Here is a 27,312-nt window from a genome sequence, read left to right on the forward strand (position 1 = left end):
ATAAGAGCACGTCTAAATTTATTCAAATGTATGCAACAAGTGTTCTAGTTCTAAGGTTACCTGATGCGGCCAACAGACGTTTTCTCCTCTTCTGTTCTTTGCCTTGCCCGGTTGCTTTATCTAAGGAAGCGCTTTACAAACTTCAGGTATGTCAGTATGTTATACGACATGGAAAGGGAACAACAACAAAAAACCCGAACAACCCGAACAGACCCAAAGGCAGCAAAACCAAGATCCGACCCCACATTCAGTGGAAAAAACCCAATACTAGAGAAAACCTCCGGTTTTGAAAGGGGGAAAGCCCTCGCCTCCAAATACATGGCAGCAGACCTAACATCACGCCCCGGCCACCAGGACGTCTGGCAGAACCATCAGAGCCTGTGAGAGGAGGAGACCCCGCACACCGCCACCCCCGCCCACCGGGGTGCCCCTGTCCCTCCGCCGCGGCTGCCCGGGGCCGGTGCACGCCGCCGCCGGCCCCCGCCGGCACCCCAGCAAGCCAAGAGCCACGGCGCATCTCCTCGGGTCTCCCTTAAAAACACCCCCATCGGGGCAGCGGCGTCCAGAGGACGGGGGGGGAAAAGAGCCGCTGGCCGGTGCAGAGCAGAGCTCTCCCCCACCCCACCCCCCCGGGCAATTGTTCCCTTGAGCCCCTATTAATGCGGGACATATGTTATCCACAGGCAGTAGGCAGCGGTAAGCCTTCGCCATCTAACTTGTTGCTCAACTTACGAGGCGGTTCTCATCTTCTCATCAAAAGCCGCCGGTCTTTCTTCAGCCGTATGGACAAAAATGTGAACAACAATGCCCGCCTCCCTTCACTTCAAAAGCTGCCATCGCGGAGGCTACCCAGAGAATTTTCTCCCTGCCTTTCATTCCCGGTTTGAAAAAAGGCACTACAGGGCCAAGGCGCTCCTAATACTCTTTGATGGGGATTGAATTCATTATCTCCAATAACACAATTGTGCTTGGCCAACGAAAAGAGCAAAGTAATACTCATCTAGAATTAGAGAGCAGGGCTCAGAAGAAAGGGAGCGGGAGGGTGAGGGGGGGTGGGGGCATTTCAAAGGAAAAGCGGGGAGGGGGGGGAATGAGAAAACACCTATATCGAAAATCGGCTTGGAAGGAGGGGGTCCCCAGAAGTTTAAATTACAGAAGTGTATTAAGTGGCGCATTATACGGCTCAAGGCGCGTTGGTGGTCTGACTGCGCGTTCCCCCCTCCGCGGCCGGGTCGGCACCGGCTGGGCTGGATGTTCCCGACATTTCCCTCCCCGGGCCCCCCTGCCGCTCCGCTACCTGCCCTGCCGCCCGTCCCCGTGCCGGCCGGGCTGCGGGCGGGGGTACCGGCCTGGCCCGGGACGCCGGCCCTTGCCCGGGTGCAGCCGCAGCACCTGCGGCCCCCGCCTGCTCACGCTGACTTTGCGGAGAGTTCGCAGCGATGGGGAGCAGCCGCGAGCAGGGAGCAGCCAAGCAGGCACACAGCCCTCTGCCCCCCCTGCCGCCTCCGGGGACCCCCAGAAGCCTGCCCTAGCAGGGATCGGGGTGGGGTCTCTCAGCACCATCACACCCCGACACCGTCCAGGGCAAGGGGCGTGCAAACACCAGCCCCCCACCCCTCACCCCCCCGAGGGTTACTGCCTCCAGCGGCAGCCGGCATAGCCCGCGTTACCGCGGGCTCGGTCTCCTCGGTGGAGGGCAAGGGATGGAGGGAGGAATGAATGAATGACGGAACGAATGAATGAATGAATGAATGAACGGAGCGAATGAATGAGTAACACACACACACAAATAAATAAATAATCGAGCACAAAAATCAACCGATTGGAAAACCGCTGTGTTAATATGAGAGATTAAAATATTTGCCTGTTTGGCTTCCAGCGTAAATGTTTTCTATCGGGTGTTATCCAAACAGGCTAATTTTGAAAGCCAAGCAAAATATAGCGATGAGCTCTTAAAGGCATTGCACGTACGGCGGGCAGTGGCGGGGCCCTGGGCAGTGGTGGTACACGCGTGTCCGCAGGCGCACGGAGCGACGGCGAGGTGGGCAAACCCCCGTGTGCCCCGCGTCTCTGCGGACTGGCATTCACGCATCCATCCCACCGCAGAACCCGCTTGTGCTTCCAAACTTCTCAGCTCCCGCTGCAGGGGCCCCCGGGGGAGCCGCCGGCGGGGAAGGGGCGCGCCCGCGGGGCGCGGGGGGAGGCGCGGGGCCCCCCGCCTGACGCCCGGGGGTACCCGCCGCCACATCGGGCAAACGCTGCCTCCAAACTGCTTTTCCCAGGCGATGCCCTTCAGGCGTCGGCGGTTACGCGGGAGGGGCCCAGCAAAGCGCATCGGTCACCCAGGGGGCTCCTGGCTGCTCGGGGAGGGGGGGGGGGGGGGCAGGGGGACACCCCACTTCCCGAGAGCCAGGTTGTGCTCCAGGGAGTAGGAGTCCTCCCACCTCACCGTAAACTGGGAGCCGGCAACCCTGAACTGGCCAGTTGAGGAATTCCCCCCGGGAATAAGAAATGACATCGCCTTCGAGGGGAGGTTTGCCCCAACAAGGACACATTGGCCAAAGGGGGGGACAGGAGGAGAGACCACCTCTTCCAGCCGCCGCGGGGCTTTCCGCATGTGCAATAACGCTGACCCTGTCGCCCTTCCTCTCGCAAGGCAGAGCTGACCTTGACAGGACTGGTTTCTGTGGATCCACACTCCTCCTTTTAAACGTTCCCTGGGTAGGGTTTTTTTTTTTTCTTTTTTTCCTTTCCTCATGAGTTCAGACCGAAATTGCACTGACCTCAGCAGAGTCCGAGGTTCAAGGATTCCTGGACACTTCCCACTTTGTAGAGTGCCTTAGGGGTTCATTCTTATTTGAGGGGAGGGGGCTGCTTATTTGTTTAAGAAAATTAAAAAAAAATAAAATCTATCTAGAATAAGGTTATTCCCAGGGAAAGCCATATCCTTGTCCTCCTGCAGAAGCAGGAGGAAACCTCACGTTGTTTCTGCTGTCTATTTACACCAAGCTAGCTGGCTAACTGTTTTACTGTTTGTAGCTTACCTCCCTGTGCATAATGACTTCTCAAAAGTATACGTTAAATGACCACATACTTCATGTCCAAGAATTACTTTTTACAAGTCAGCTTACCTTAACGATCAATGTGCCATTTGTACTTTTACACAATAGACTTTAATTGTTACAAGGGAGCCCTTTGGTCTATAAGAAAAAATTTGTTTTGTGCTGTAGCACAAACAGAGGATTAGGAGTTCAGGTAAGGAATAAGCAGCAGCAACAACTTAATTCCTAGGTAACAAAGATCCTGCTTTCACGCCAGATTTCCTTCTAGTAAAAAGCAGGACAGGGCACCATCTCCAGCTCACTGGACCAGTCAGACATTAGTTAGCCTGCATTTCTTTCTGGTTTAAATCTGTCAGGGTTTCCCACCCTTCATCCCTTCCAGGGCCAAAAGTTGCATGTAATGCTATGCAGTTCTAAGTAAATATAAACACAAGAGGTTCGCCAAATTAAATGGAATCTCTCTCTTTTTTTTTTTAATACAGTGATTTCACATGCAGAGGTTGAAGGCAGCTTTGTGAATTTAATTTTTAGCATTCTGTATTTCCAGTGAAACCAGTACAAAGGTGACTGGAATTAAAAGTATTGCTTTTATTTGGACTGATGGCTGATTTTTTTTTTCCTTGTAATCACTGGCATATCCCAAATTTGGGTAGAAATTTAAAAAACCAACCAGGTTTACAACAGAGACCCTCCTTCCCTTCCAGTGGCTGGGCACTGGCAGAGCATCACAGTGGCCTGACCCTCCCCCCTCACCTCCTTGGGGTGGTGGGTGTCGGGGGGGGGCGGGGAGCACGGCTTGTTTCTGAGTTTTCATGGGTGTTTCAGTGGAGGGGACAACCTGTGCACATATGGTGGGTGAAGCCATCCAGAACATTTTCAGCTTCAGAAACAAACTCAGTGACTAACAGATCCCAAGCGCTGATTCATGGGCTTCAGCCTGACCCCATATCAGGCTGGCCGTCGTCTGTGACAGGCAGCCTTGATCCTGGGGGGTTTGGGGGAGGGGGGTGTCCCATGGGTTCCGGCTGCCACCCTTGGGGTAGGGGGGAAGTGGTGGAGGGACCCGTGGGCAGCCTTAGCCTGGCTTTCACCCCCAGATGCCCCTGCTTTCCCCCTCACCTTTTTTGGCTATTGGTGCCTTTCCATAACAGTGAAGGTAGGAATGGCTTGCTCAGACCATGATCCCCTTAAAAATTTAAATAATTACAAATGAGGGCTGTATAAATTGATGCAGTTAAAAACCTGTTGCATGCTTGTATGAGTGCAAGTCACAAGGTCAAACCTGCTTGAGAACCAGGATGGATAGGAGAGACAGCCAAGAAATACATAGCAATGCCCTGCTGAATGATAGCAATCCCCAAATGCTTCCTCTTCCCTTGACACCGCCTTGTATACCCCCACGCTAAGAGTGAAGCCATCCGAGATCACCCTCCTAACATCCCTAAGCAAGGGAAAGAGGTGTTTAAGGATGCTGAAGGATGGCTGGGACTCTGGGCTGCAGATAGCTTCTACTCTTCTGTTACCAGCAGTGGAGATCAGCTGGTGGGTTTCCTTCTGCCCCTTCTGGGAATCTGGGGGAGACCCAAGCACACACACAGATACAAGCACAAATGCACACACGAGTGGGCTCAAAGTACCCCAGGACAAGAGCTGCACGGAGAGGTCAGCTGCCGAACACAGGCCTACCGGCAGACAGCGGCGTGGGCCTCTGCCATGCTCTAGCCAAATGAAAGCTGGAAATACGTCAGTGGCAGAAGCAGGGGGCCTTCGGAGAAACTTCCAGCCTTTAGTTATCAACTCTTCAAAACAGGGACTGTTGTTTCGTTCTGTTACAGAGTATGTTCCCATTCATGGGTTACTGCAATGTCATAAGCAAATAAGACCTAATTAAATAACAGTAATTCTAAGTGCCTCTCAGAGATGCACAGCACTTTGCAGGATGGAACTGCAAGAGCCACTCAGTATTTTTCACCAGTAGTTCAGATTTTTAAAGCTTGGGAAAACAGTATGTGTTTCCAGACCCATCCTGATGCTATGAAAATATGTTTTGTATTTTTCACATATTGTCTGATAACAGGGGTTCTTTGCATGGTAGTTTTGAACTTTATGGCAAATGTATGCAACTGATAAACCAGAACATTTCAGTCTACTGTAGTGGCAGATTTGCCAATACCTTTAAGTTTCTGGTAACATGCAAGACCTTTCTAAGGCATAAATGTGTTCCCATTGTATATATTGTCCCCATTCTAGAAATGGTGGAACAGAATAACAGCTACAGTATAGATTAATCAGAAAAGACATTCATGGAAAGGAATTGTTCATTTTCAAGTATGTAATTTCAGAAGAAGGAAGGTCACTGTACTTAACCAGGTGGATTGTTTGTGACAGGGCAATCTAAGAACAATCAATCAATACATGTATTTTGGATCGAATACTTCTTAACAGTCAGATCCTCTGGACTGCAGCAAATACACAGCACGTGTCGATGAGGTCGTGAAGTACAACAGTTCCTGTTCCCATGCCAGTAACCTTAGTAAGGCAAAACAAAACCAAAACAAAACAAAAAAAGAGGGAAAACCACAGAGAAAAACATCAGTTGTCATTATACTTATTTTTTTTTTCTCAGTTTTTCTCTGGAAGTATCAATAACACCTTTCAATACTGAGCTGCAAACCACAGCTAAACCCCTATGAAAATAGTCAATACACAGACACACGAAGACACAGAGCTCTTTAATTTACAGAGGGCACAGGCTGGAGCTCTCCTCATCTGCAAGGACCTGTGCTCTACAGGCTTTGCGGTTTGGCGCATGCAACACACCCGAGCCAGTACGAGTGCAGCAGCATACTTGGAAAACTAAAGATCTACGTGAAAAAGAAAAAGAAAAAGAAAAAGAAAAAGAAAAAGAAAAGGAAAAAGAAAAGGAAAAAGAAAAGGAAAAAGGAAAGGAAAGGAAAGGAAAGGAAAGGAAAGGAAAGGAAAGGAAAGGAAAGGAAAGGAAAGGAAAGGAAAGGAAAGGAAAGGAAAGGAAAGGAAAAAAAGTTTTTTCCCAAAATAACGCCGTTTCATTACAAAATTATTGCTCTGCTTTCTAAACACAGGGGCGTCTCAAAATGATCACAGGAGGAATTACAGCTCGGGCCGCCGAAAGGCGTTTGCCGTTGCAGCGGAGAAGCGGCTGGCTCGCCCGGCGCCCTCCCCGTCCCGCCGGTCCCAGGACAGTTACCGGGGCTGCGGCTCCGTCGCGGGGCGGAGGGTCCCCCCCGCCCGGCTGCTGTCGGCTCCGCGCCCCGGGCCGTCACTAACGCTGCTGCGGAGCGCCGGGCGGGGGGGACCCGACAGGCAGCCCACGCCCTCGGCAAGGCGCGGGGATTTCCCCCGTCCCTCCCCCGTCCCTCCCCCGTCCCTCCGGCACACACCGGTCCCGGGTGTGTGGGCTGCCGCCGACGGCAGCGGGATTACCGGCGGCGGAGCGGGGGGGCGGCCAGCCGCCGGGCGGGGACCCTTGCACCGCGGGGGCCGGCCGGGGGGGCCGGCGGTGCCTGTCCCTGCCAGCCCCTCCGCTGCGGAGCACTGGGGAGCTGGCACGTTCGTCAGCCTGTGACTGTACTGAACGCCACCCCCCAGCTCCTAAAAGCAAGGGTTTAGTGCCCCCCGCCCCGCCGGCCGCTGCGCCGGCTCCGGCTCATGGCTGCAGGCAGCGGCCGGGCGGGGAATCCCCGCAGGGCGGGCAGCGGCCGGAGCCTCCCCACGCCGGGGGATTTCCTCCCCCACCGCCCCCTCCTCCTCCTCCTCCTCCTCCTCCTCCTCCTCTTCCTGCTGCCGGCCGAGCCCCGGAGCGAGCCGGGCCCGAGCCACCCACCGGCGGCCCCCGGGGTCCCGCGCCCCCCCGCAGGGCTGCAGCCGCCCTCGCTGCTGCGGGGTCACCTGCGCGTCCAGCCGCTGCGGGGTGCCTGGGCGCCGCTCCCCGCCCGGGGGCCTCTGCTAACGCTGCCTGCCTGCCTGGAAGGTCATGCAGTTAGTTTTAAGCACTGCTCTTCCGATCTGCGGGTTTCTTAATAAAAACCCTGGAACGCCCCCCCAGCCGCCCCCAAGCCCCCTAATCTAAGTTGGGCTTGAATATAGATGCCAACAGCCCCTGTAACAGCCATGAAATCAAGCCACCTGCGCGCCAAGGGGGTTGCAGCGTGTGTGGAAATGCCAGCCCTGTCGAGGGCGCATGTGAAAACTGATCTTGCTTTGGGTTCAACCAAAAGACCAAAATGATTCATGCTTGACTGTGTCCCCTTGATATTTCTCATCTAGATTTTTCCTGCTTCCTCCCTCCTGTCTCCTGGTGCATGCTCATTCCAAGGGGTCCTTCAAACACTCGAGGAGTGTAAGAACAATGCTATATGCAGTATTTCCTTGAAGGGTTTTATTACCAGGCTATCTAGAACAAAAACAAACGGCATTTCGCAAAACACCTCTTTAAAAGAAAAGCAGCTGGCGGTTGTTAAAAAAGGGGAGGTTACATGGCAAGCCACTGGTGCATTTAATAGTATCCTGTCTTTCCTTCTAAGCTGCACGATATTTGGTCTTTATTTTGAGCCATCGTCCTGAATGCCGGATTCCTGCCTTCAGCGTCAAGAATTTTGCTCCCCAGAGGATGGACACTGTTTTTGCTAGCAGGGGTGACACCACCCGTCGCCCCCTGCCAGGTGCCTGCCACATCTGCCCGCAGGTGAACGGAGGCAGCACCCAGCAAAAAGGGCCACGCTTGGGGCAGCCAGGCTCATGCAAGACCCTGGAGAAGCAGGGAGAGGGCCTGCCACTGTGGAGTGTGGGTTGGGAATCATGAGCAATGAGGGCTTGGAGGAAAGGTTGAGGACATGGAAGGAAGGTCTATAAAGCAGACAGTAAGTGGGGGAAGGTGGGCCAAGCAGTCACAAGTCAGGAGAAATTGAGGGGTGCTGGAAAAGGGAGATGACTGCAGGAAGCAGATGGCTGATAGGGAATAGGGGACAGGATGAAGGTGGACCACACCTGGAGCAGCTGTCTGCCTTTTCTAGGAAATTAAAAGTAATAGGAAAGCAATCTACTGGCGGTTCCCCCAGCACAGGCGACAGAAGACATACAGTGGAGGTCCGCCTCTGAACAGCAAACAAGGAAGCTTGCTTTTTTACGTGTGTGTTTAAGGTTGAATTTTGACCCCAAGCTGATGTCATGCAAATCAAGGGTTGGCTGCTTCCCTCTAAAGGCAAAAGAAATCCAAGGAATCGGGTTTAAATGCAGAGTTCCTAACGTTTAAATACACCCTGGTTTGGGGTGTAGGGGGAGGCTGACCCAGGGGTTTCAGAAGCTGCTGTTGCCTTTGCCAGGAATAACCACAGCTGTTTATTTGCAGTGCGATAGGCCCTTTATAAACCCATCGAAGGACAGTCCCTGTTGCTATCCTGTGCAGTCTAAGGACTTGCAAGATAGGATCATGAGGTGTTTCTTGGTATTATAATGTCACAGTGTCTCCAGGTTGGTTTTAAAGCATGTAAGAGCATGCGGAGCGCACTACTGCAAAAGTTACAAAGCTATAGGCAATAGAGACTCAGGTTAGATAAGGGGCTGGCTGGGTGGAGCTGGTGAACAATGCACGAAAGGGCTTTTCTTTCACTGATCTTGGTTCAAATTAAGGTTAAATTCCAAGGGGAGTGTATTCCCCCCACACCTTTCTCTCAACTTCTCTCTCTCCAGGAAGAGATTTTACAGGGCATCATTTTCAGTTAAAAAAAAAAAAAATCACAAAGAAAGATACATGTTAATACAAATGTAGCATTCCACAGAGGGGAGCTAAGAGCTGCTGGTGTCGCACCCACAGCTTTTATTCAGCCAAAGCCAGTTCAGCAGTTTCAGCACCTGGCAGGAGCAGGATTGATCCTGCTGTCAAGAAAGGCTGTAGCAAAAGCAAGACTGCATGCAAGCCACAGAGCCTGTACAGAAAAAATGCTGATATACGGGAATGTAAAATGGGATTATGAAAATAACACATAGAATTCAAGTAATTTTTACTAAAATGGCACAGTTCTTACTTTGTATGGCTTGGAAATCCATACCTTTACCTGTGGAAAAAAGGGAAATTAAAATCTCATCTATGTGAGTATATAACAGAAGGAAATAGAATATGACTTTTGCTATTAAATTGCAGATTTGATGATGTACCTAAAGCAAAAAGGCAACAAGGCTTCCAGCTAGCTGCTTCAAGACTTGCTTTTGGTGGGGGGGGAAAAAAAGTAAAAAAAAAAAAAAATGTTGGATCAGCTTCTTCACAAAGCAAACTTCATGGAATTTGTTTTGCAACCTGTCCATCACTGGTTTTCTGCTTTAGAGTCAATGTTCCAGGGCCCTGTAGGAAAGTGCAGTAGATTCTATGTCCTCCGAAAACCTGAAAGCAGAAATGCAGTCTCTCCTGCGATAAGAACTCCCCAAAGTGCAGGGGCAAAGGCGGCACACATTTAATGCTGGCTTTTCTTTGGTATGACAAGAGCTCTTGAAAATCAAAGGCGAAATCTGTGGTCTTGATCCCATGAGATAGTATGAGTTTGCTACAGAGGAGTTCTGGGCTTTCAAAGGAGTCCACAGGACCTCCGCCCACACAGCACTCTCTGACTGGAGGGGTGCAGTCAGCTCCGTCATGCTCAGGGCCATTTGTCATCCCTGTGACTGTGTTTGTCTTTTAAGCTAGAAGAGACATCAAAATATGTTATATGCCAGCATGAACTACTATTTCCCCTTCAGTAATAAGACTTTTTTACCACAAGCACAGTACATACTACAGAAACACAAAACCTTCAGCCTTTCTCTTCTGAGCATTGTCTCTTTTGCCCCATCAAAATAAAATATTTTGCCCCATCAGTAAAATGAGTGTTCTTAATATTGGTCCCCAGTAGTTCATTACCATAAGAAGGCTGCTGCATGGACTTAAGAATGATTGCTTGATGCATCTTACATGGCTTTACGGTCCCAGGTAGCTGTGCTAGGTGTATTTCGACTAACATTCCTTGTGTGTGCTAACATTCCTTGGAATGCTTTGGTCAAAAACTACTGCTACTCCATGCCAGTCCACCTAAATAACATTTATTTTAAGTCTTGCAGAGCACACAACTCTGATAGAATTGCTTAATAAACCAGTAACAGTACAGGATCCATCAGTGCCATAGCTGATGATGGAATGCAGCCATTGCTGGTGGACCTGAAAGCTGTTCCCAGCTGGATACCCCTCCAGCTGTGAGGGGCAGACACTGCTGTCAGGTAGGGCAAAACACAAGGGAATTCAAGGTTCAGCCTCATAGATGTTGTGAAGTGCCTGCCAGGGAGGGCAGATATTTGGTGCTGGCATTCAGCCCTGCAGTTCTGTTCTTCTGACATCCTTCCTTACGTTTTTGAGTCCTGCTTTTGACCTTCTCCCTCGTAACCAGTGTCAGCGCAGTGTTTCTCACCCCATGATCAGTGATTTTCATGATCGGTGCAGTATCACTCTTGCTACTCAGTGGCTGTCATCCCTCGCCGCCAGCCCTGCCTGCCTCTTGGCACCGCTCCCTGGCATGCTCCTGCCAAGAACAGCCTCGCCCCCTCCCCGGGAGCAGAGCAATATTCCTGCCCATCAGATCTGCCCCCCGAATCACTTCTTTCCATTCACATTCCACTAACATCTACCCAGCCACTATTCTTACCATCCTTTGATTTAGCTCAAATTACAGTGTAATTAAAATCACCATGGAACACAACTAAACTAACAAGATTAGCTACACAATCACTTCAGGGTTTGTGTTTTTTTTTTTTTTTTTTTTTTTTTTTTTTGGTAGCAGCCTTATAAGACATCTACCTGGCTTCAGCAACTTTGACTTTCAGGTGGTTATGATAGGGATGTATTTCCTTCCATACTGGGCAAGATTCATGATCCAGCAACAAAAGCAGAGGACACGGGCATCAGCATTAACGAAGCAGGGTTCACTGAAATGAACTTCCTAACTCTGCTTTACCATCTTCCTTTCATCCTGCTCTTTCATTATCAATTTCTGCCTCAGATAATTTTCAGTCTGGTCTCTTCCATACCCAGAAAATTTTAAGGAAGAATGGACCACGTGCTCTGAAGGGCTGTCTAGGACTGACACTGGCCATGAGGTCCTGGGGTGATGCTGTGCCTTAGAAAATGAGTACGGTCCTTGAAATCAGGAAAGTACACAAGTGAGGGCAGGGAGAGATCAGCTCCATATAGACCACATCTGAGGGCAGGAAAGGAGTGTTGTGTCCAAGTCAAGCATCTGCATGCCCAAGAATTAGGAATGCCTTACTGTCTGAGCAATACCTGATAGTGTGATACCAGCAAATCACCCTGTTCGGTTCATCCAAGAGAAGATTAATGGTGCTCTGTTCACAGTCCCCAATTACCAAAATGGAGATGGATTTGCAGTAGTAAATTGCTCTTTAAGTTCTCAGGAAAACAGAAGTGTAATGAGACCTACTGGTCTGAAGTTGAAAGAAGACAAAGACAAGAAAACAGGTTTAATAACAGCAATAGATTCTCTGTGGAGTCCTTAGGGATCTGTAATTCCCCACACATCTGTACTTTCACCTGAAGGCCTGGGACCGGCTTTAGGTGTAACAGACCAAGAGGGGCTGGAATTAATGCAGTTCTGGTTGGTATCCAGCTTTCATGGGGTGAGCGAGCTAGAAAAGCAACAGTAAATCAAGGAGGAGGAGCCTGCCATGTGGTTTTTATATGTTGAACCATTCTATAGGGTTTCTCACCTTTACAATGCACAATAGCTTTTCAAGCCAAGGAAATTGTTTTTCTTGGGTTGAACTCTACTATATGCACATATTATAAGCACCATAAATTGACATGGTCGCTAGCTAGATACATGCGTTGTATATGAATCCCTTAGGTAAAAGAGTAACCAAAAGGGAACTAAAGACATAATTTACAGGTTTTGCAAGCGGGGGGGTGGAGTGGGGTGGAAGGAGGTAACAGGACATGCCTGTGACAGGTAGTAGTATATCTCCTACACATCCTGGGTCAAGAGGGTAATATGTCGTTCAGCCTGCCAGACCTTAGCTTGCTTTACTACTAGTGGAAAGCAATAGTCACAGCACCTACTTAGACACATGCAGCAGGTGGTTTCAGAAGAGCCCTAAGAAGATAAAATGTCAATAGTACTGAAAGAAAAAGGACTTTTAATGAGATAGTAGGTAGCAGGTCACTCCATAACAATGGTTGGCCCTGCAGGAAATGAGGCTGTGCAAGGGTGAAGTTCTGGATGAAACACCTCGTAACATGTAACGTTAGTCATTTGCAGACCAGATTTCAATGACTGGAAAATTACAAGGATAACGCCATTACTGAAAATCAGGGTGGATAGTTACAACAGGCAGTTGTGGAATTGCTATATAGGACTATTGAGAACAGTCCTGTGGGGTTTCACAAATATACACACGGAGGAAAGCATATTTTCTTTAGGCACAGGCAGTTCAGATTTATAAGAGTCTTACTCTAGTGGCTGTTAGAGCTCTGGGGAAATAAAGTTATCACGAGCAGACAAGCAAAATGTGGATGAAGCAGGGCATTTAGCTGCTTGAAAAGCAATTGAGCTGAGTTTCTCCATTATGTGATCAAAGAAGAGCAAAACTGTGAAGCTTTCTGGCCCTTCACTTCAGCACATGCTACAGCAGTTGTTGCCGTATTCTAATGGTTGATGCCGCAGTTGTGCAGATACGAGCAGCCCCTCTCGCTCTCCACCGTTATCCCCGCACGCCGGCAGCACAACCCTTAGTCAAGCCTTTGCTTAACACAGCGTGCAGCGAGTTTGCACATCTTTGTCCTTGCCTCTCCTGCACTTCAGGCTCTCAGGAGGTGAGTGCACTCTAGTTGAAGTACTACAAATGGGTGCAGTTAGTTAGTCCCCTATGCAATGTCTTTGGGTCGCAACGGGGGTCATGCCACCCAGCAGTGAGCCCTGCTCTGTGCAAAAGGCCAGGCAGAGACGTGTCTCCGAAGAGTGAATTCCTGAGGCAGATTTCACTCAGGGTGCACCTATATTTGTGAGGGTTTTTTTGTGTTAAGGGTGCATTTTCAAAGCTGCTCTCCCAGCTGGCTCCACTTTCTGTGCTTTGCTTCATGTCCCAGAGCAGTTTTGATGCACTCAGCATCCCACAGAGATGACGTGAAACTGAGAGCTGTGCTTCTACTGCCCACTATCAGTCAGCCCAGCTCAGGGGCTGCCACGGACGTAGTCCCAAATGCACAGCAGTTGGTTGTGGGGGGCTCCATGCCAACTTCTTGCTCTAGGGCTTCTCTTCTCCTGCACTACCTGACGTGGTAATCTAGACCTGGTGTCAGCTCTTCCATCAGCTAAGCACAGCCCTGGTTCATGTACCTGTGATGTGTTTCTCACTCCAGCAAGGATGTGCAGAAACACAGAATGCAGTCTAACAAGCAGATTCTGTAAATGGCTTAGGCTGAGATTTGGTTGTCTGAATAAAACAGAGGTGACATCAGGCACAGACAGATGTTAGTTGTCAAGGGTGGGAATGGTATTAAAAACTTACTTTCAGTCCTCTGTGGACACAGTGGCCAGTGGTTCCGTTTGCTGGGACCATACACCAGATGGTATCTCAAGACCCTACCTGCAAGGATCTGCAAATCATGGTCACCCTCCACCTTTCCTCCCTTCCTGTCAACTCTCCTTCCCCACTTGGCTCACCAGCACATGCAGCACCACCTCTCTTGGCCACAGCTGGTCTGATCAATATTTATTTGGCTGGCATTTATGAGGACCTGTTGAATTAAGGAAGAACTTACCTCAGTATAGATGTCTGGGCCCCGGTGGTCATATGGTCTGAAGGGCCAAATGAGCAGCTCTACCTTGGCAGTGCACGTGTGTGCACCAGGCAAGGAATCCTGCAAACCTAGGGAAGGGGGAACACGGGTCATCTAGTCAGCAGAAGGCATGACTGCCTACATTGTGCTGCTGCTGAACCTCAGCTACTGCACACGACACAGCTGCCCCCACAGGATAATATCCCTTGGGGTAACAGTTGGTCCCCAAGGCCACACTAACCTTTCTGAGCCCCATTCCCTATGACAGATCCCTTGGAAATGGGCTCACTTTCACAGTGTTGTCCTTGTATCTTTGGATGCCCTGAAACTCCACAGGTTCTCCGTTGCCTCTAAGGGAGCTCCTTTCCCTTCTGTAAAGCTGAACATTGCTGCAACAGCCAAGAGATAAAAATTTAAAATACATTAGGATGGTACAATTCAGTTTTGTTGACTCTCCTGGGAAGCTGAAACCAGTTCCAGAGATTTTTGCATAGCCCAGTAGCCAAACATTAGTCCATAAAGCAGTCCAACAGGGGTATTATTTTTCTTACAGACTACAAAATCCCTTTTGTACATACAAAATCTGTTGCTGATACGATTTTGTAGCTTGACTTAAAAAAACTACTGAGCAAATAAAAGCACATTAAAATTTAAGCCACCAAATTACATCTTTGCTATAGAAATGGCTCTTACTTTTATTCATACAGTGGCAACTCATTATGTGGGACTCACATACGGAGACAGCCTAGAATGAATCCCTGAAAGCTGTAAATTCGCAAGGACCAGATCTTCCAGATGTTCCCAGTGGTCACCAGTCTGACCCACTGGAAAGGCTGCAGCTCCTCAAGCTGTTTGCCACAGCCTTCCCACACAGAGCTGCCACACTGGCTGCGCTGAGCCCAGCACCAAGCTAGCTAGCTGGCTTAACCAAGCCCTGCTCATTCCCTACTCACTCGGACAGGAGCAGCCATGCCTTTCCGAGCCAGAGAGCTGGGAACCCTTAGAAATGTGACAAAGAGCTGCGGGTGGCTAGAGGTGGCGTTTCACGTACACCTGAGCAGAACAGTGCTTTTACACCTGGGAGTACTGACTGCACTGACAGAGGTGGTAAGATCTGCCTGGAAAATCCTCAGTCCACTTTAGTCAGTTCTAATTAGGCCCAGAGTGAAGAAATACAACATACAATTAAATGCTTATTTAGGCACTTCTTTCACCAGTTTAGGGATAAAGTACTATTATTATTAACTTTCCTTTTAAAGGTGTGCTGAGATTTATTGATGAAAATTGCAGAAGGGATCAGATCCTATTAAATATAATTCAATATTTACTATTTTGATATCATAACCTTTTATGTCATATTTATACCACTAAAGCCTTAGCAATAGGACAACTGCCATTTCTATTGCTCAGCCTGTGAGAAGCAGAGGGGACACCACCCATTTTCATATTGATCATACACTGACCAAAACAGCTAAATATTAATTTGAAATGTTTTATTTGAAATTTAGAACCAAGGTAGCTTGCCCTATCAAAAAATCATTTAGTGAAAAAACCGAACACAACCAAATTTGAACAAATTTCCCAGCCTTACACACCAATTTTAACGCTAGCGAGACACCTGTTTCAAACAATACAACAGCTATACCTTGCTTTGACTTCTACCAAGTTTTCAAGACTTCCATGCGTAAGCAAAGCAAAGTATTTCTGTCACTCATTGTAACTTTTCCTACTTTTCTATGTCTGAAGCAGGTAAAGCTTCCACACTCATGTGTTTTTGGATTTCACCCGATTTTTTTCTGCTGTTCTGTTCAAAATTTAATTTCTATCTTGCACTTCCTCTGTTACGCTGCTTTAGTAGCAACAGGGCAGTCCAGGTACCCTGATTTGTGCCTTCTGCGTCTAATGGGAAGAGAGTCTCATTCAAAGCTATGATTTATCCACATCTTTCTCCATTTGCTGATTTGAGCCCTTAACCCTAGGCCCAAAATGTTTGATACGATGTTTTGGAGCCCCATAGCTCCACACATGGATATGGAGCTATGGGGCTCCAAAACAAATTTTTTTTTTTTTTTAAAGTTTGGTTCTGAAAGTAGTTCTGCTAATAGCTCATGAACAAATATACCATAGTTTCCACCTTTTGAATTCTCCAGGAAACCATTACATTTTTTTAATTTCATGTGAAATACAGAGTGCGTATTCTTGTGTGAGTATTAATCATCGCAAATTCATGTAATGTCCTTCCAAGGGTTATCATAGCCTTGCTTTAGCACAGCCATCAGGAAGCAGTCGTGACCAATTCTGTCAGGTATATTGTCATTTTACCATATGACAAAGGATCCGCTTCTATCATGTTCAGAAGCCATTCAAATAACGACAAACGTCTGTGAACGTGACACCGCACGAACCTTTGTCCCAAGGTAACCATGGAGGGAACATGCCAAACTCCTCCTGGTGACAGCTTCCCAGAAAGGAGTGTGACCCCCTGCAGCTGCCAATGGGCTGGGCAATGCACCAAAGCATGTGCACGATTGCAATGGTGCGCTCCAGCATTTGCTGAACAGGGGTTCTTGTGGTCTTAAACAAAATATGGTGGGTCCAATCTATACATTCTCAGCTTTTGAAGTTTCAGTACAAGTTTTAGGTTAAAACTTATGAGAAAATAAAAGGTGATAAAAATAATAATAAAAAAAATTAGACAAAATGTTGTCCCTTCCTGTCCTTTCCGCCAAGGGAAGGAAAAGAAAACCACCTCCAGGTCAAAGACAGCTTTTCCTTTTCCTTCAGCTACTCCATTTTATCAGTTCAGTACACTTTTCCAACCTATTTTCTTTATTGCCTGGCCCGGAACTCACCATCAGGGTTAGCACTTACTCATCACAGTACACAGTATAACTAAGAGTAAAGCACTGCAGGATTTGACCACTGTTCCTGTATTTGATTAATTTTTCAACCAAGTCTTGGCTATCAACATGAAGCCCTAAATTCTGAAAACACTTCTGGCTTTGCATTTCTGATGTTTAATTAAATAGAGTTAGCAGGTAAATATTACCTTAAAACTGATGAAGTTAATGACATTATTTTACAATTAACAATAAAAAAACCACACTCCAACCCCAGCTCCTTTTGCAGCCTATTTTAATAAAGGGATTATAAAATACAAAAGAGACAGAGACAGGTAACCTGAGATGCAATTTTGGAATGCAAACTTTCAGTTCAAATGTGCAAGCTCAAACTTAACAAATGTTTAAAATATTTGAGTTTTTCAAATGGTGCCAAAATAAACCATGTCTTTTCTAAAGACTACATATTTAGCTAGGCACTGGCAATGTAAATCTTTCAACCATTTCAAGTATTTGTTTAAAAGCCTCCCAGAACACGTGTGCTCCCAACAAAACTGAAGAATGAAATGTTTAGACCACTGAAGCTCAACAGCTGACTTGTAATCAACCTAATATGAGAGCACCACTTCGGTTTTTTGGACTTGTGAATACATTTTATTTACCAATGCATGAGAAGAACAAACAGAGAAAGTCCAGTTCTGCAGACCTGATGTGAAATGGTACAGCGATAAGAGTCAGTACATGTAACGTTGCAATTGTAGCAAGCACTGGATCAGAGAAACTGCTGGTCACTGATTTCATGTGTCTCATAGTTTATTCTTGCACGGGAGGAAAATCTTCTGGGGTACAAATTAAAAAGAAAAAAAACAACACACCAAACAACCTTCATCTGGAATTACTCTAAGTGAAGAAAGGAAAGGCACAGAGAAATCCTGACATTTAGATAGCAAGTTCATTTGTGTATGTGGATTAACAATGTTACCACTCTTGATCACCTGATATGAATGTTTATAAAGCCATTCAATTTGAGAATTAAGGTGTGTTGTAAAATGTCCTGTGATTTGGAACAAATAAATAAATAAATAAATGAGTATATGACAACATATTGACATTAGTAAACTATTTCAATATGATGGCTTATTTATAAAAGCAGTTTTAATATTCCCCTACATTAATGATTAACTAATGAATCTTACTTTCTTGTGAATATATTTAAAGAGGAATCAAACTGACTTCATCTACAGGATTCCACTAACAAGACCGAGAGCTGGCTCTGAACTTTTCAAATACCAGCAGGTTTCCCACACTAGTACAGAAAACCTTGCCACCAATTTTGGGCTGTGGGCTGAATTAAAAACAGTACTAAAAGACTAAAGGTTCCCAGTTCTTTTCTGTTAAAGTTGATTTGTCACAATATTGTTAATTAGTGAGGGCTTAGGGAAGGCTTACTATGAATATAATTACAGTGCCGAAAAGCATTAATAATGCTCTTATCCCGAGCCAACATGATGCTATTTACATATTTTACCCTGGCATATACCAGAAATGGCTCCCAATGCATAACATGCTGCAGGATCATCAAGAGAAACACACAAAGTCTCACAGGGGAAGGATGTTTCAGAGTATCTCGGTGCTCTTCAAGTCAGCGGGGACACTAATTTGACCAGTAATTACAACTGCCACCATAAGGACTGCCTATGGTGAGCCACCTTCCATCATGAACTGCTGTGCCGTCGGGAGGCAAATGAATTGCTTCTCCTGGTAAGTAATCTGATGCAATCTCATCCTTCTCTCATAAATTAGGCCAGGAGTGACAATTGTATTTGTCTGCTGCGTAGGGGCAGGTTTCTTTTCACTTTCAGAGCTCTGCGCAGACATCAATCAGTTCTCAATGAATAAACTGTATGATAAAAGCCAGTTAAGCAGTGTTATCATTATGGGCCATTTCTACTCGCAGGACCAGAATTCCTGTCCTCCTTACGCTGAAAGGCAAAGCTCAGGCTGGGTTCAATGGGGCCAGAAATTCACCCGAGGGCCGTGACGGCTGGGCCTGTATTGCCAGAGCTGTGTGACTTTTGCTGTTCACTTCAGCTGGTGAAGAAGCGAAAGTGTTTTGACCTTAGCCACACACCCTTTTGCAAACTCCCCCGAGGAGCCCAGGCACCTCTTCAGGGGCTGCATACCTTTTATGACTGTCACTAAGGGATTTGCCAAAGACCACACACCAGGCTGTTAGCAAGGAACAGCGAGAACCCAACTGTTCCTGAACCTCCACCTCTCAGCACAGCAAATTTCCCAGGGCCCTTTTCAAAGAAGACAAACCTTTCTAGCTGAATTTTAAAAATCAACACCTAATAGAATTACGATTCCAAGTCATTTATCTACAAGATGATAAACCCCCCTGACTCAAAAGCTCACTGAATTTCAGGCTACATGGTACAAGACATAAGACAGAGCCAGGAAATATTTTTTCACTTTAGGTACAATGTGTCAGAAGGAAAATTATGAAGCAAAATTATCACCTAATTTTACTGAATCAAGTATCACCCATAACCAGATGTATCTGACACAAGCCTGCCAGATGGCTTCTGCCTGGCCAGTCCTACTTTCCCAAACAAAGACACGAGGGGCTGGAGGTCAAACCGTCCTGCAGTATGAAGCCTACACTCACATAATTATTCGCTTGGAGGCAGAAAGACCTGGGTGAAGGTGAGGAGCTCTCCATACTCTGACAGGAAGGAGGAACTTAGCACATTCATGCATGGAAAACAAGCCCTCATTTAGCAAACTTGCGTTTCCAAAGTAGCAAACAAGCTTCCTCATCAAAGCTGCCAAGGAGTAAGAGGGAAGATCTTCACTTCGAAAAAAAAGCAGCTCAAAGGTAGATTAAAACAATGGGTAAGAATAAATGCTTCATTTTCACAGGGAAGGAAAGTTACCTTATTGTCCTACAGGGATCTTTGTCCTAGAGCCCATGTTGTTCAACTTAACTAAGAAATCACCTTGGAAAGGGGGTTAACGTGGAGACGGTGGTATTTCCTATCACTGATGCTGATGATACTGTGTTACTGTGAATACCAAAGATGAGCTGTGAGAAGAGATGGAATAGGAGCTCATGGTCACCAGGGAATGCACGTCAAAAGAACAGGTGACATTCAGTACCCACAAATGCAGTTATGCATTCAGAAAACAGTTCTGTCTTCATACACCCTATGATGAACTCTGAGCTAAATATTATAACTGAGGAATGAGATCTAGAGTCGTTATTATTACAGGAATAAGAATTCCAAGAAATCATCTGTCATAAAGCAAGTCCAATGCTAAAAATGATTACAAATTGCATAGAGAATAAAACAGACAACATCATTATGACAACTCTTAAAGTCACAATTTGTCTGTATCTTGAATACCAGGCACAACTCTGGTTGTACCGCAGTAAAAAGACTGCAGAACTGGAAACGAAATAGATTAGCATGACAAGACCAATTACAAATAAGAGATAGCTTCTTCACAAGAGACTAGGGGGTCTCTCTGGAAAAGAGATGGTGGAGGAAGGATGCCAAATACGTAAAATCACAAGGGACAAGGAAGCAATATGAACAGGAAACGGTTGTTCACTGTTTCTCTAATACAAAAACTAGGTGGTAGCAAATGAATAGCGCTGGTTCATAACAAAGAAAAGGAAATACTTCTTTACTCAATGCATCATTAACTGCATAAGTTCTCGTGACAGGAACAAGTAGATACTAAAAGTTTAAAGGATTCAAAACCAGGTAATGAAAAAATGCGAAGACACTACCTCTGGTTCAGAAAGGCCCTAAATAACGAATTTCTGGGATACCATTTGGGAGAAAGGTCCCTAGTGCTGGCCTGACTTTACACCCTTTCCTAGCTATCTTCTACTGGTTATTGCCAAAGGCAGTTTTTGGGCTAATTGGACCTTTGGTCTAGCACAGTACAGTAGTCCTTACATTTTTATCTTTATTCTTTCCTCGCGACCTCCTTAGAGCAGGAATGGTTCACCAGCACTGACAACTCAGGAGATCTTGTCTTTCACTTGGTGCACTAAAGCTCAGTGAGGACAGGAGGGAAAGGAGAGGTTGAGTCACCCAGGTGCTGGACAGCAGCACATGGGAGATGGTGAAGGGGCTGGTAGCTGTGGGGTGGCAGTCCTCGGGTCTGGAAGCATGAAAGAATTCAGTTTCTTCCCAGTGAATATGTGTGTGGGAGAAACTCTAGACTCACTGGCTATCTTAGAATTGACCAAAGGTCAAAAAGGAGAACTTCAGAAGTTTCTAGAAGTGATTTGGTTAAATTTGCCTTGAAGGAATGCTACTTATCTCCCTGCAATGGGTTAGGTTTGGTTGACTGAAACTAGGAGGAGCTTAGGTTGGCAGATGATGAAGGTTTAACATGGAAGTTGCTTGAAAGGAAAAACTGGCAGTGAAATGCCTCCCCCTATCCAAAATTAAAATTTTGTTTTATTCAACTAGACTGCCCTATCATGACATCTGTACAAGCAGACATTAAGAGGGAAGACAGCATAACAACATTAAGCACAAATTAGAGTAAGCAAGCGGAAGCATTAGGAGCTACATCCACCCTGCCGGAGCTGGCTGGTCCGGGGAGGAACTTAGAGCCTGCTGTGCTCCTGAGATTCGTTACTGAATTTGGGCTGCTTAGAGATTACAGCTGCCTTCTTGAGCAGGTTTATACAAGCGTGATGTGACCTTTCAGCTCACCTTTGGTCATGTGACAAAGACACACTGAATACAGGGAGATGTTTGGGTCACGAATATAAGTCTAGGTCCGACTCTGCTATATCTGTAAGGTCTATAATATCTGCGTACGCTAGATTTTCCTCCTCACCCGTCAATTTCTCCCCTCCCTGTAGCAGTCTATCCTTCAGCCTTTGCGCTCTGTTCTAAGGGCGCTTCAGGAGTACACAAGGCAGAGGCTGGCACTCTGGCCTCAAACCCAACCTGGGTGGTACTCCTGCACCGCAGAGCTATCAGGGTCTAGAAGAAGCAGGCAAAAAGTCTCCCAGGAAAGGGGTGAGGGACCCACCTTACACTGAAAAGGTGAATTTTGACTCTGTAAGGTGGTTTCTGAATATTTGAGAGATTTTCCCTCACAGGAAAGGCAGAGGAGTGACTAAAAACAACACAGGAAACTTTCCCCACTCTCTGACATACTGTTCGATGTCATACGGCTTTCATTTTGCAATTTATGAAGCTGTACCTCCAGTGAAACCTAACTGTACGTTTCTCTTTAACGTATGCTGAAAAGTACTACCACATACTACCAGTAGCTACTCAAGCACTGTATAAAGCTGTACATGTGTCCTTCCCTTAAATGCAGCCACAGTCACTAGCTGCGATTTGATGGGCTATGAGCAAGGAGGAAAAAAATCTCCAACACACTAGCCAGAGATATTTCTTGATCGTGAACCTACTTCATCAATTAATACATTTAACGTACAAATAGTGGACTGTTTTCAGTCTCACAAATAACATAAGGGATTTAAATTTTGAAACTGCTTTGCAGGATTTTGCACCTGAAGCCTGCAGTATTTGAAAACATGCCTAAGTGGTGCCTTGCAGCAGACTATAGTCTAGCAACACCGAGAGGACAGACTGTTAAAATAAGCATATACATCATTTTTCACAGAGCACAGTGCCACAATGCATCTGCTTCAAAACAAATACATGTTTGCAGTGAAACATTTCAACAAATCACAGAACTCAGCAGCAAAGTAGTTAAACATTTATGATTTGATTTTATCTCAGCTTGGAATGTCGCTGGAGTGTCCCACTTCTAACAACTGTTTGCTAAGTTAAGGCTTTAGTGTTTACACAGTGCTGAATGAAGCAGCCTGGTCACCAGATGTGAATGCTTCCTTAGACTAGAGCTTTCAATCAGATCACGGTCCTAATGGTCCCTGCTCCAACCTTCTTCCTCAGGACGTCCACCAGCCTTTCCAACCTGAGAGGGGGCAGGGGAGAGGGAGAGGAGAGAAAAAAAAAAAGGAAGCTAGCGTTAGGAATGTTCTGGCTGAAAGAGACAGTGTTTGCACTGAACCAAGCTGTCCTGGTGGTGGTCATGCTCAGGAACAAAGCACTACTGTAAAAGACAGACATTAAGGGAAAAGGCAGACAACTTACAGAAAACTTTTTAACCTACAACCCAACCCATCTGCAGGCAGCGATACATATCAACTCGCTTTTCTTTTGTGGTATACGTAGTATCTGAGGTCCCCGTAAGGCGTTAACACAGAACCCCGTGCAGCAATCCTGTGGCACATATACACTTCAGTGTAAGCAGGACTTTTAAAAATATGAGTGGTCCATGGCTCTTGTTAAATGTAACACTTAGCTGTTGTTTCCCCTTTAAAAATACCCCGCTTGTTATCCAACAGCTACTTTTATTGTGCAGTTTATAAATTTATGCCTACAACTCCATGTATTTTATGTCCAAATTTTTTTTCTAAATACTCAACAAACCAAGTTTCTGAGGATGTGGATGATGATGTCTTGAAGGTGGCCTGTATGATTATTATGTTGACACAACTACAGACAAATTAACAATCTAAATAAGTAGGACAGAGGGCTGCCTAATTCTCTCCTATTTTTAAGGCACAGGCTATAAGCACGTCCAGCATCTCACTGACTTAATTTGTTCTTTCCTTTTGTTAAAGTAAGTAGGCACATGCAAAGGGCTAAATTTGTTCAGTGTTTTCCATTTGCACACATTTATCTCCAGCACCCCAGTAATCACGCATTCAAACTATTTCTTTGATTTATCTGTATTTTATAGAATCCTTCAATGAAAACTCTCCCACAAAACCCCCTATTTAAAAGCAAACACTTTGCCTAGCAGAACACTGTTAGAGCCATGTCCAGCATATTACACACACAACTTCCATAACAAAGAGTCACAGGTTCAAATAGCTGTATTCACTGCTGCAAGGTTGACCATTTTTTCTTCTCTGAAAAGACAGTTTTTAAAAAATATATTATACAACATAAGGAATGTAGCTAGGAAATAAAAATAACACAGCTTTATCAAACCTGCAAAATTCATTTTATCTCAGGGATGCATTAGTAACTTCAGTGCAGGAAAATTAGGTAACACGTCCTGGATTTATTGCCACAAGTCATGACTAACAGACATGGTATGTATTGAAACTCTTGTTTTCCAGGAACCACCAAGCACCACGAAGCTACACCTTTCATTGTACTCACCAGGTGACTTAATTCCTGAAATGAGATTAAGAATTCGCCACCCTAACGTAATTATCAGACACCAGGAAATGTATGTGGAAAGTTCAGCTGGTCCTAGCTGTTCCACAGGGACTCAAAAGCAGTCAAAGCACAGGTGAAAAACTACTGCTTACCTACTCCGCTCCCTCCTTTTTCTCAAATATTGCTTTTCATTTTTAACCAGCTAGGGCATTTCCCCTGTGTTTGTAACACACATCTACTGCACTTCTTCATCATTACAGAGCCCTCACCCAGGCAGCCCTAACTCAGTGCAGTCAGCCCATGCAAGTATAAAGTCAGAGCTTCCACAAGTCATTTGCTCCTGAAAGTTTTCTCACAGTGGAAAAAAATCAAAGTTTTCTGGGTTCTAAGGCTTTCAGTTCAGTTACTGATAGGTCATAGTTTCCTCAGCCTCTCTAACTGGGAAGTTTCCCTGCTAAATCAGTTAGTCCATGTGCAATTTCAGAAAGCAATGGCAGAGCAGCCCTCACTTTTAACAGCATTATGTTCAGAAGCACTGCAGGTTTCTTAGCCACTTTATCACTGGAGGTCTCTTTCCCTCTCATACTATCACCCTCTTTAATGTGCTTCAGAGACATAAAGCACAGGAGAAATATTTCAAACCTTCTGGACAAACAGAAGGTTTGGGCTACAAATTGTTTTCTGGGAGACAGCAGAAAAATAGTAAAATCTGAGCTCATGGCCTTATTTAAATCACTGTACAGTTAAAAAGAAATACTGCATGGCTTCTACGAGTGGGAGAAAAAATATTTCAATAACTGAGGTTTCTTTTGGGGAGGCACAGGCTGGAGGTCAGTGCTGACACACAGCCCTGCAACTGGGCTTAGATGTGCACCACTCTGTGACCAAGCAATGACACTGCACACCAGAGCAGAGCAGGTTAGCGAGGAGCTGCCCATGTTTGAAGAGAAATACCACTGGGATGAAAGTAGCTGTCTTCTGTTTAACCTTGAAACTGTCAGGCTTCATTGAAAATAATGAGGCTTAACAATCATAGCTTCTGCTTTTCAAATGAATGATGACTGAAATCATCAAAATGAGGTGTTCTGCACCAAATACAAATCGTGCAGGGCTTATTTGCCTTTTGTTTCAGTCATGTGTGGATTTGCAAATTTATTTATTCTTTATTAGAAGAAAGAAAAAAAAAACCAGCAGGGGATTAAGAAACCATACCTTTGAAAGAGATTTAAACAATAATGTAAAAGAGGAACTGTAACAGCTATTTATAAGATAAAATAACAGAGGGCAAAACTCACCCCTACACAGATGCAAGACCCAATAAACCACTGAAATCCCACTTAAGCCTACAAAATAATTCTACGGGTTGAATCAGTGGTTAATAACTCTTGATACAGGCCTCAGGGGGCTTTTCGGAACGATAATCCTGGCCTCTTTGTTCACCAAGGGCCCAACTCTGCCAACCTGACTCGCACTAAGCAACATTTTTCTTTGTAATAAATGGGTGGCTGGCATTGAGGGTTGTGTCACTGAGGTGCTACTTGTGAGGGTGAGGGTGGCAGAGTCGCCCTGCGTCCCTAAGGGTCGGTACCCAGCCCGGTGGGATGCTGCAGGCAGCTCCTTTTCGAGGCCGAGCATTTTAATCCGTGGTAAACTGAAGGAATAGTCTTATAGCTCAAGATCAAAGGTAACTTAGATATCTAAACTGATGAATGGGAGGTGCTGGGAGCTACTCTAAAAGTCTCTGCGTTTGCAGAGTGTTATTCAAAACACAGCAGACACTAACCTGAAGAAGGCAACTTTTATTACATTGTGCAATCATGATATATCTGCCAGTATAATCTCACCATATTTTACTTAACTGAAAGCAGTACTGGCTATGCTTGACTGTAACCCAAGACACAGATTTAACAAATGACATTTGACTTTTTGCTTGTGAAGGAAACAGTCCTCATAGTATAAATTAAATGCTCAATGTGACACTATCTTCTCCTGAGATCTAAGCACTGACACTTGCTGAATTTGCATCTCATGAAGCAACCAAACAAGTAAGTCAAGAAGAAAGTATTTGTGTTCGTATTTTAGGTCAGACATATCAGAAGAATGATATGGTGGGCAACTCTGCTGCAGTGCTGAGGGTCCAAATGTGCAAGGACAGACGGACACCTTCAGGAATGTTCAACAAAGCCTCTTAAGGTCTCCTCATTTTCACAGATTTCAATTTCTTGCTTAAGAGATTTTAGAAAATCCCAGTAGGTGACTTTTGCTATTTCTTGGTACTTACATAAGTCTAGAAAATCTGTCCCTTAACAAATAAATTATCTTAGCAAATGCCACTTCAGCATTCTCTATGAGTACAAAATGACTTATAAAATACAGGAATAAACTATGTATTCAGATGGAGAAGTACAACTTTGGTTTTATTTATACTGATTTGCACATATCCAAAGTAAAAAAGACCTGTGTTTTTTGGGATAGATGGAATTTACATCCATGAAAATCAGAAAATTGAGAGCTAGAAATATTCTTTACCTCCACTACATACTCCTGTAATGCTCATGTCAGTGCTTTCATGAAATGGAAAAATAACCCCACCCCACAAATTAGGAAAGGCACATCTGGTCCATCATTATTTTTCAGTCAGCAAAAGACATCAGTGTGAAGAATCTTGAACTGCCATGGCTTAATGCTTCCTCAATACAAATTTGGACTTAAGCAGGTGAATCTGTGTTTTAATACAGAAATAAAAAGATCTTGAGGGGCTTGCTGCTATATTACCAGTTTGAGTATGTACTTTTAAAAGTTTTGCTAAGCTTAAAAAGGTCCTCATCATCAGAGGAAGGCTACCTAAACCAAGACGTTGCTAGGTGCTTCTTTCCCAAGACAAATTCTCAACCATTCTCAACTCCTCTTCCAGTTATTTCAAAATGTGTTCTTTTACCACCTATGCATGCATCTGAAAAAATGCCTGTATGCAGTGCATGTTGTTATATGGAGTGTTCTTAGGTAGCTCCTGAACTGCTTGACAACTTGCTTTGATTTTTAGCAAAGCCTTACAGAACTTTAATCCTTTGAGTATAAAGCATTTTGATTTTAGGGTCAGCCTCCATAAAGCAGACTTAAAAACCTTACTGACAGAGAAGTTTGTCCCATGAGCCCAGAAACTGGATGTAAAGTTGCAAAAATGTTACCTACTGGTCTCTACTGTTGGCTCTTACACCTGTTTTTGGCTTGCTTTCCTCTTTCATGTATTCTGCTGAAGATGTCTAGCTCTAAACTGTATCTTGGGATCAGTAACAAATTTGCAACTGCATAAATCC

At 45.5% G+C, this 27,312-nt stretch overlaps 1 protein-coding gene across 13 annotated transcripts in view; it reads right to left on the reverse strand.

Annotated features, from left to right (window-relative positions):
- Positions 1–17,029: 17,029 nt before the first annotated feature.
- The window catches only part of MIPOL1 (mirror-image polydactyly 1), a 197,360-nt gene continuing 187,077 nt past the window's right edge, over positions 17,030–27,312 (reverse strand). For all 13 annotated transcript variants that reach the window (XM_056346943.1, XM_056346954.1, XM_056346951.1 and 10 more), the window contains one exon: positions 17,030–22,736. In XM_056346943.1, coding sequence (XP_056202918.1) covers positions 22,670–22,736 — 67 coding nt within the window. In that variant the 3' untranslated portion in view covers positions 17,030–22,669. The remainder of the gene's footprint in view (positions 22,737–27,312) is intronic.

Source organism: Falco biarmicus, chromosome 7, assembly GCF_023638135.1.
Source record: "Falco biarmicus isolate bFalBia1 chromosome 7, bFalBia1.pri, whole genome shotgun sequence".
NCBI lineage: Eukaryota > Metazoa > Chordata > Aves > Falconiformes > Falconidae > Falco > Falco biarmicus.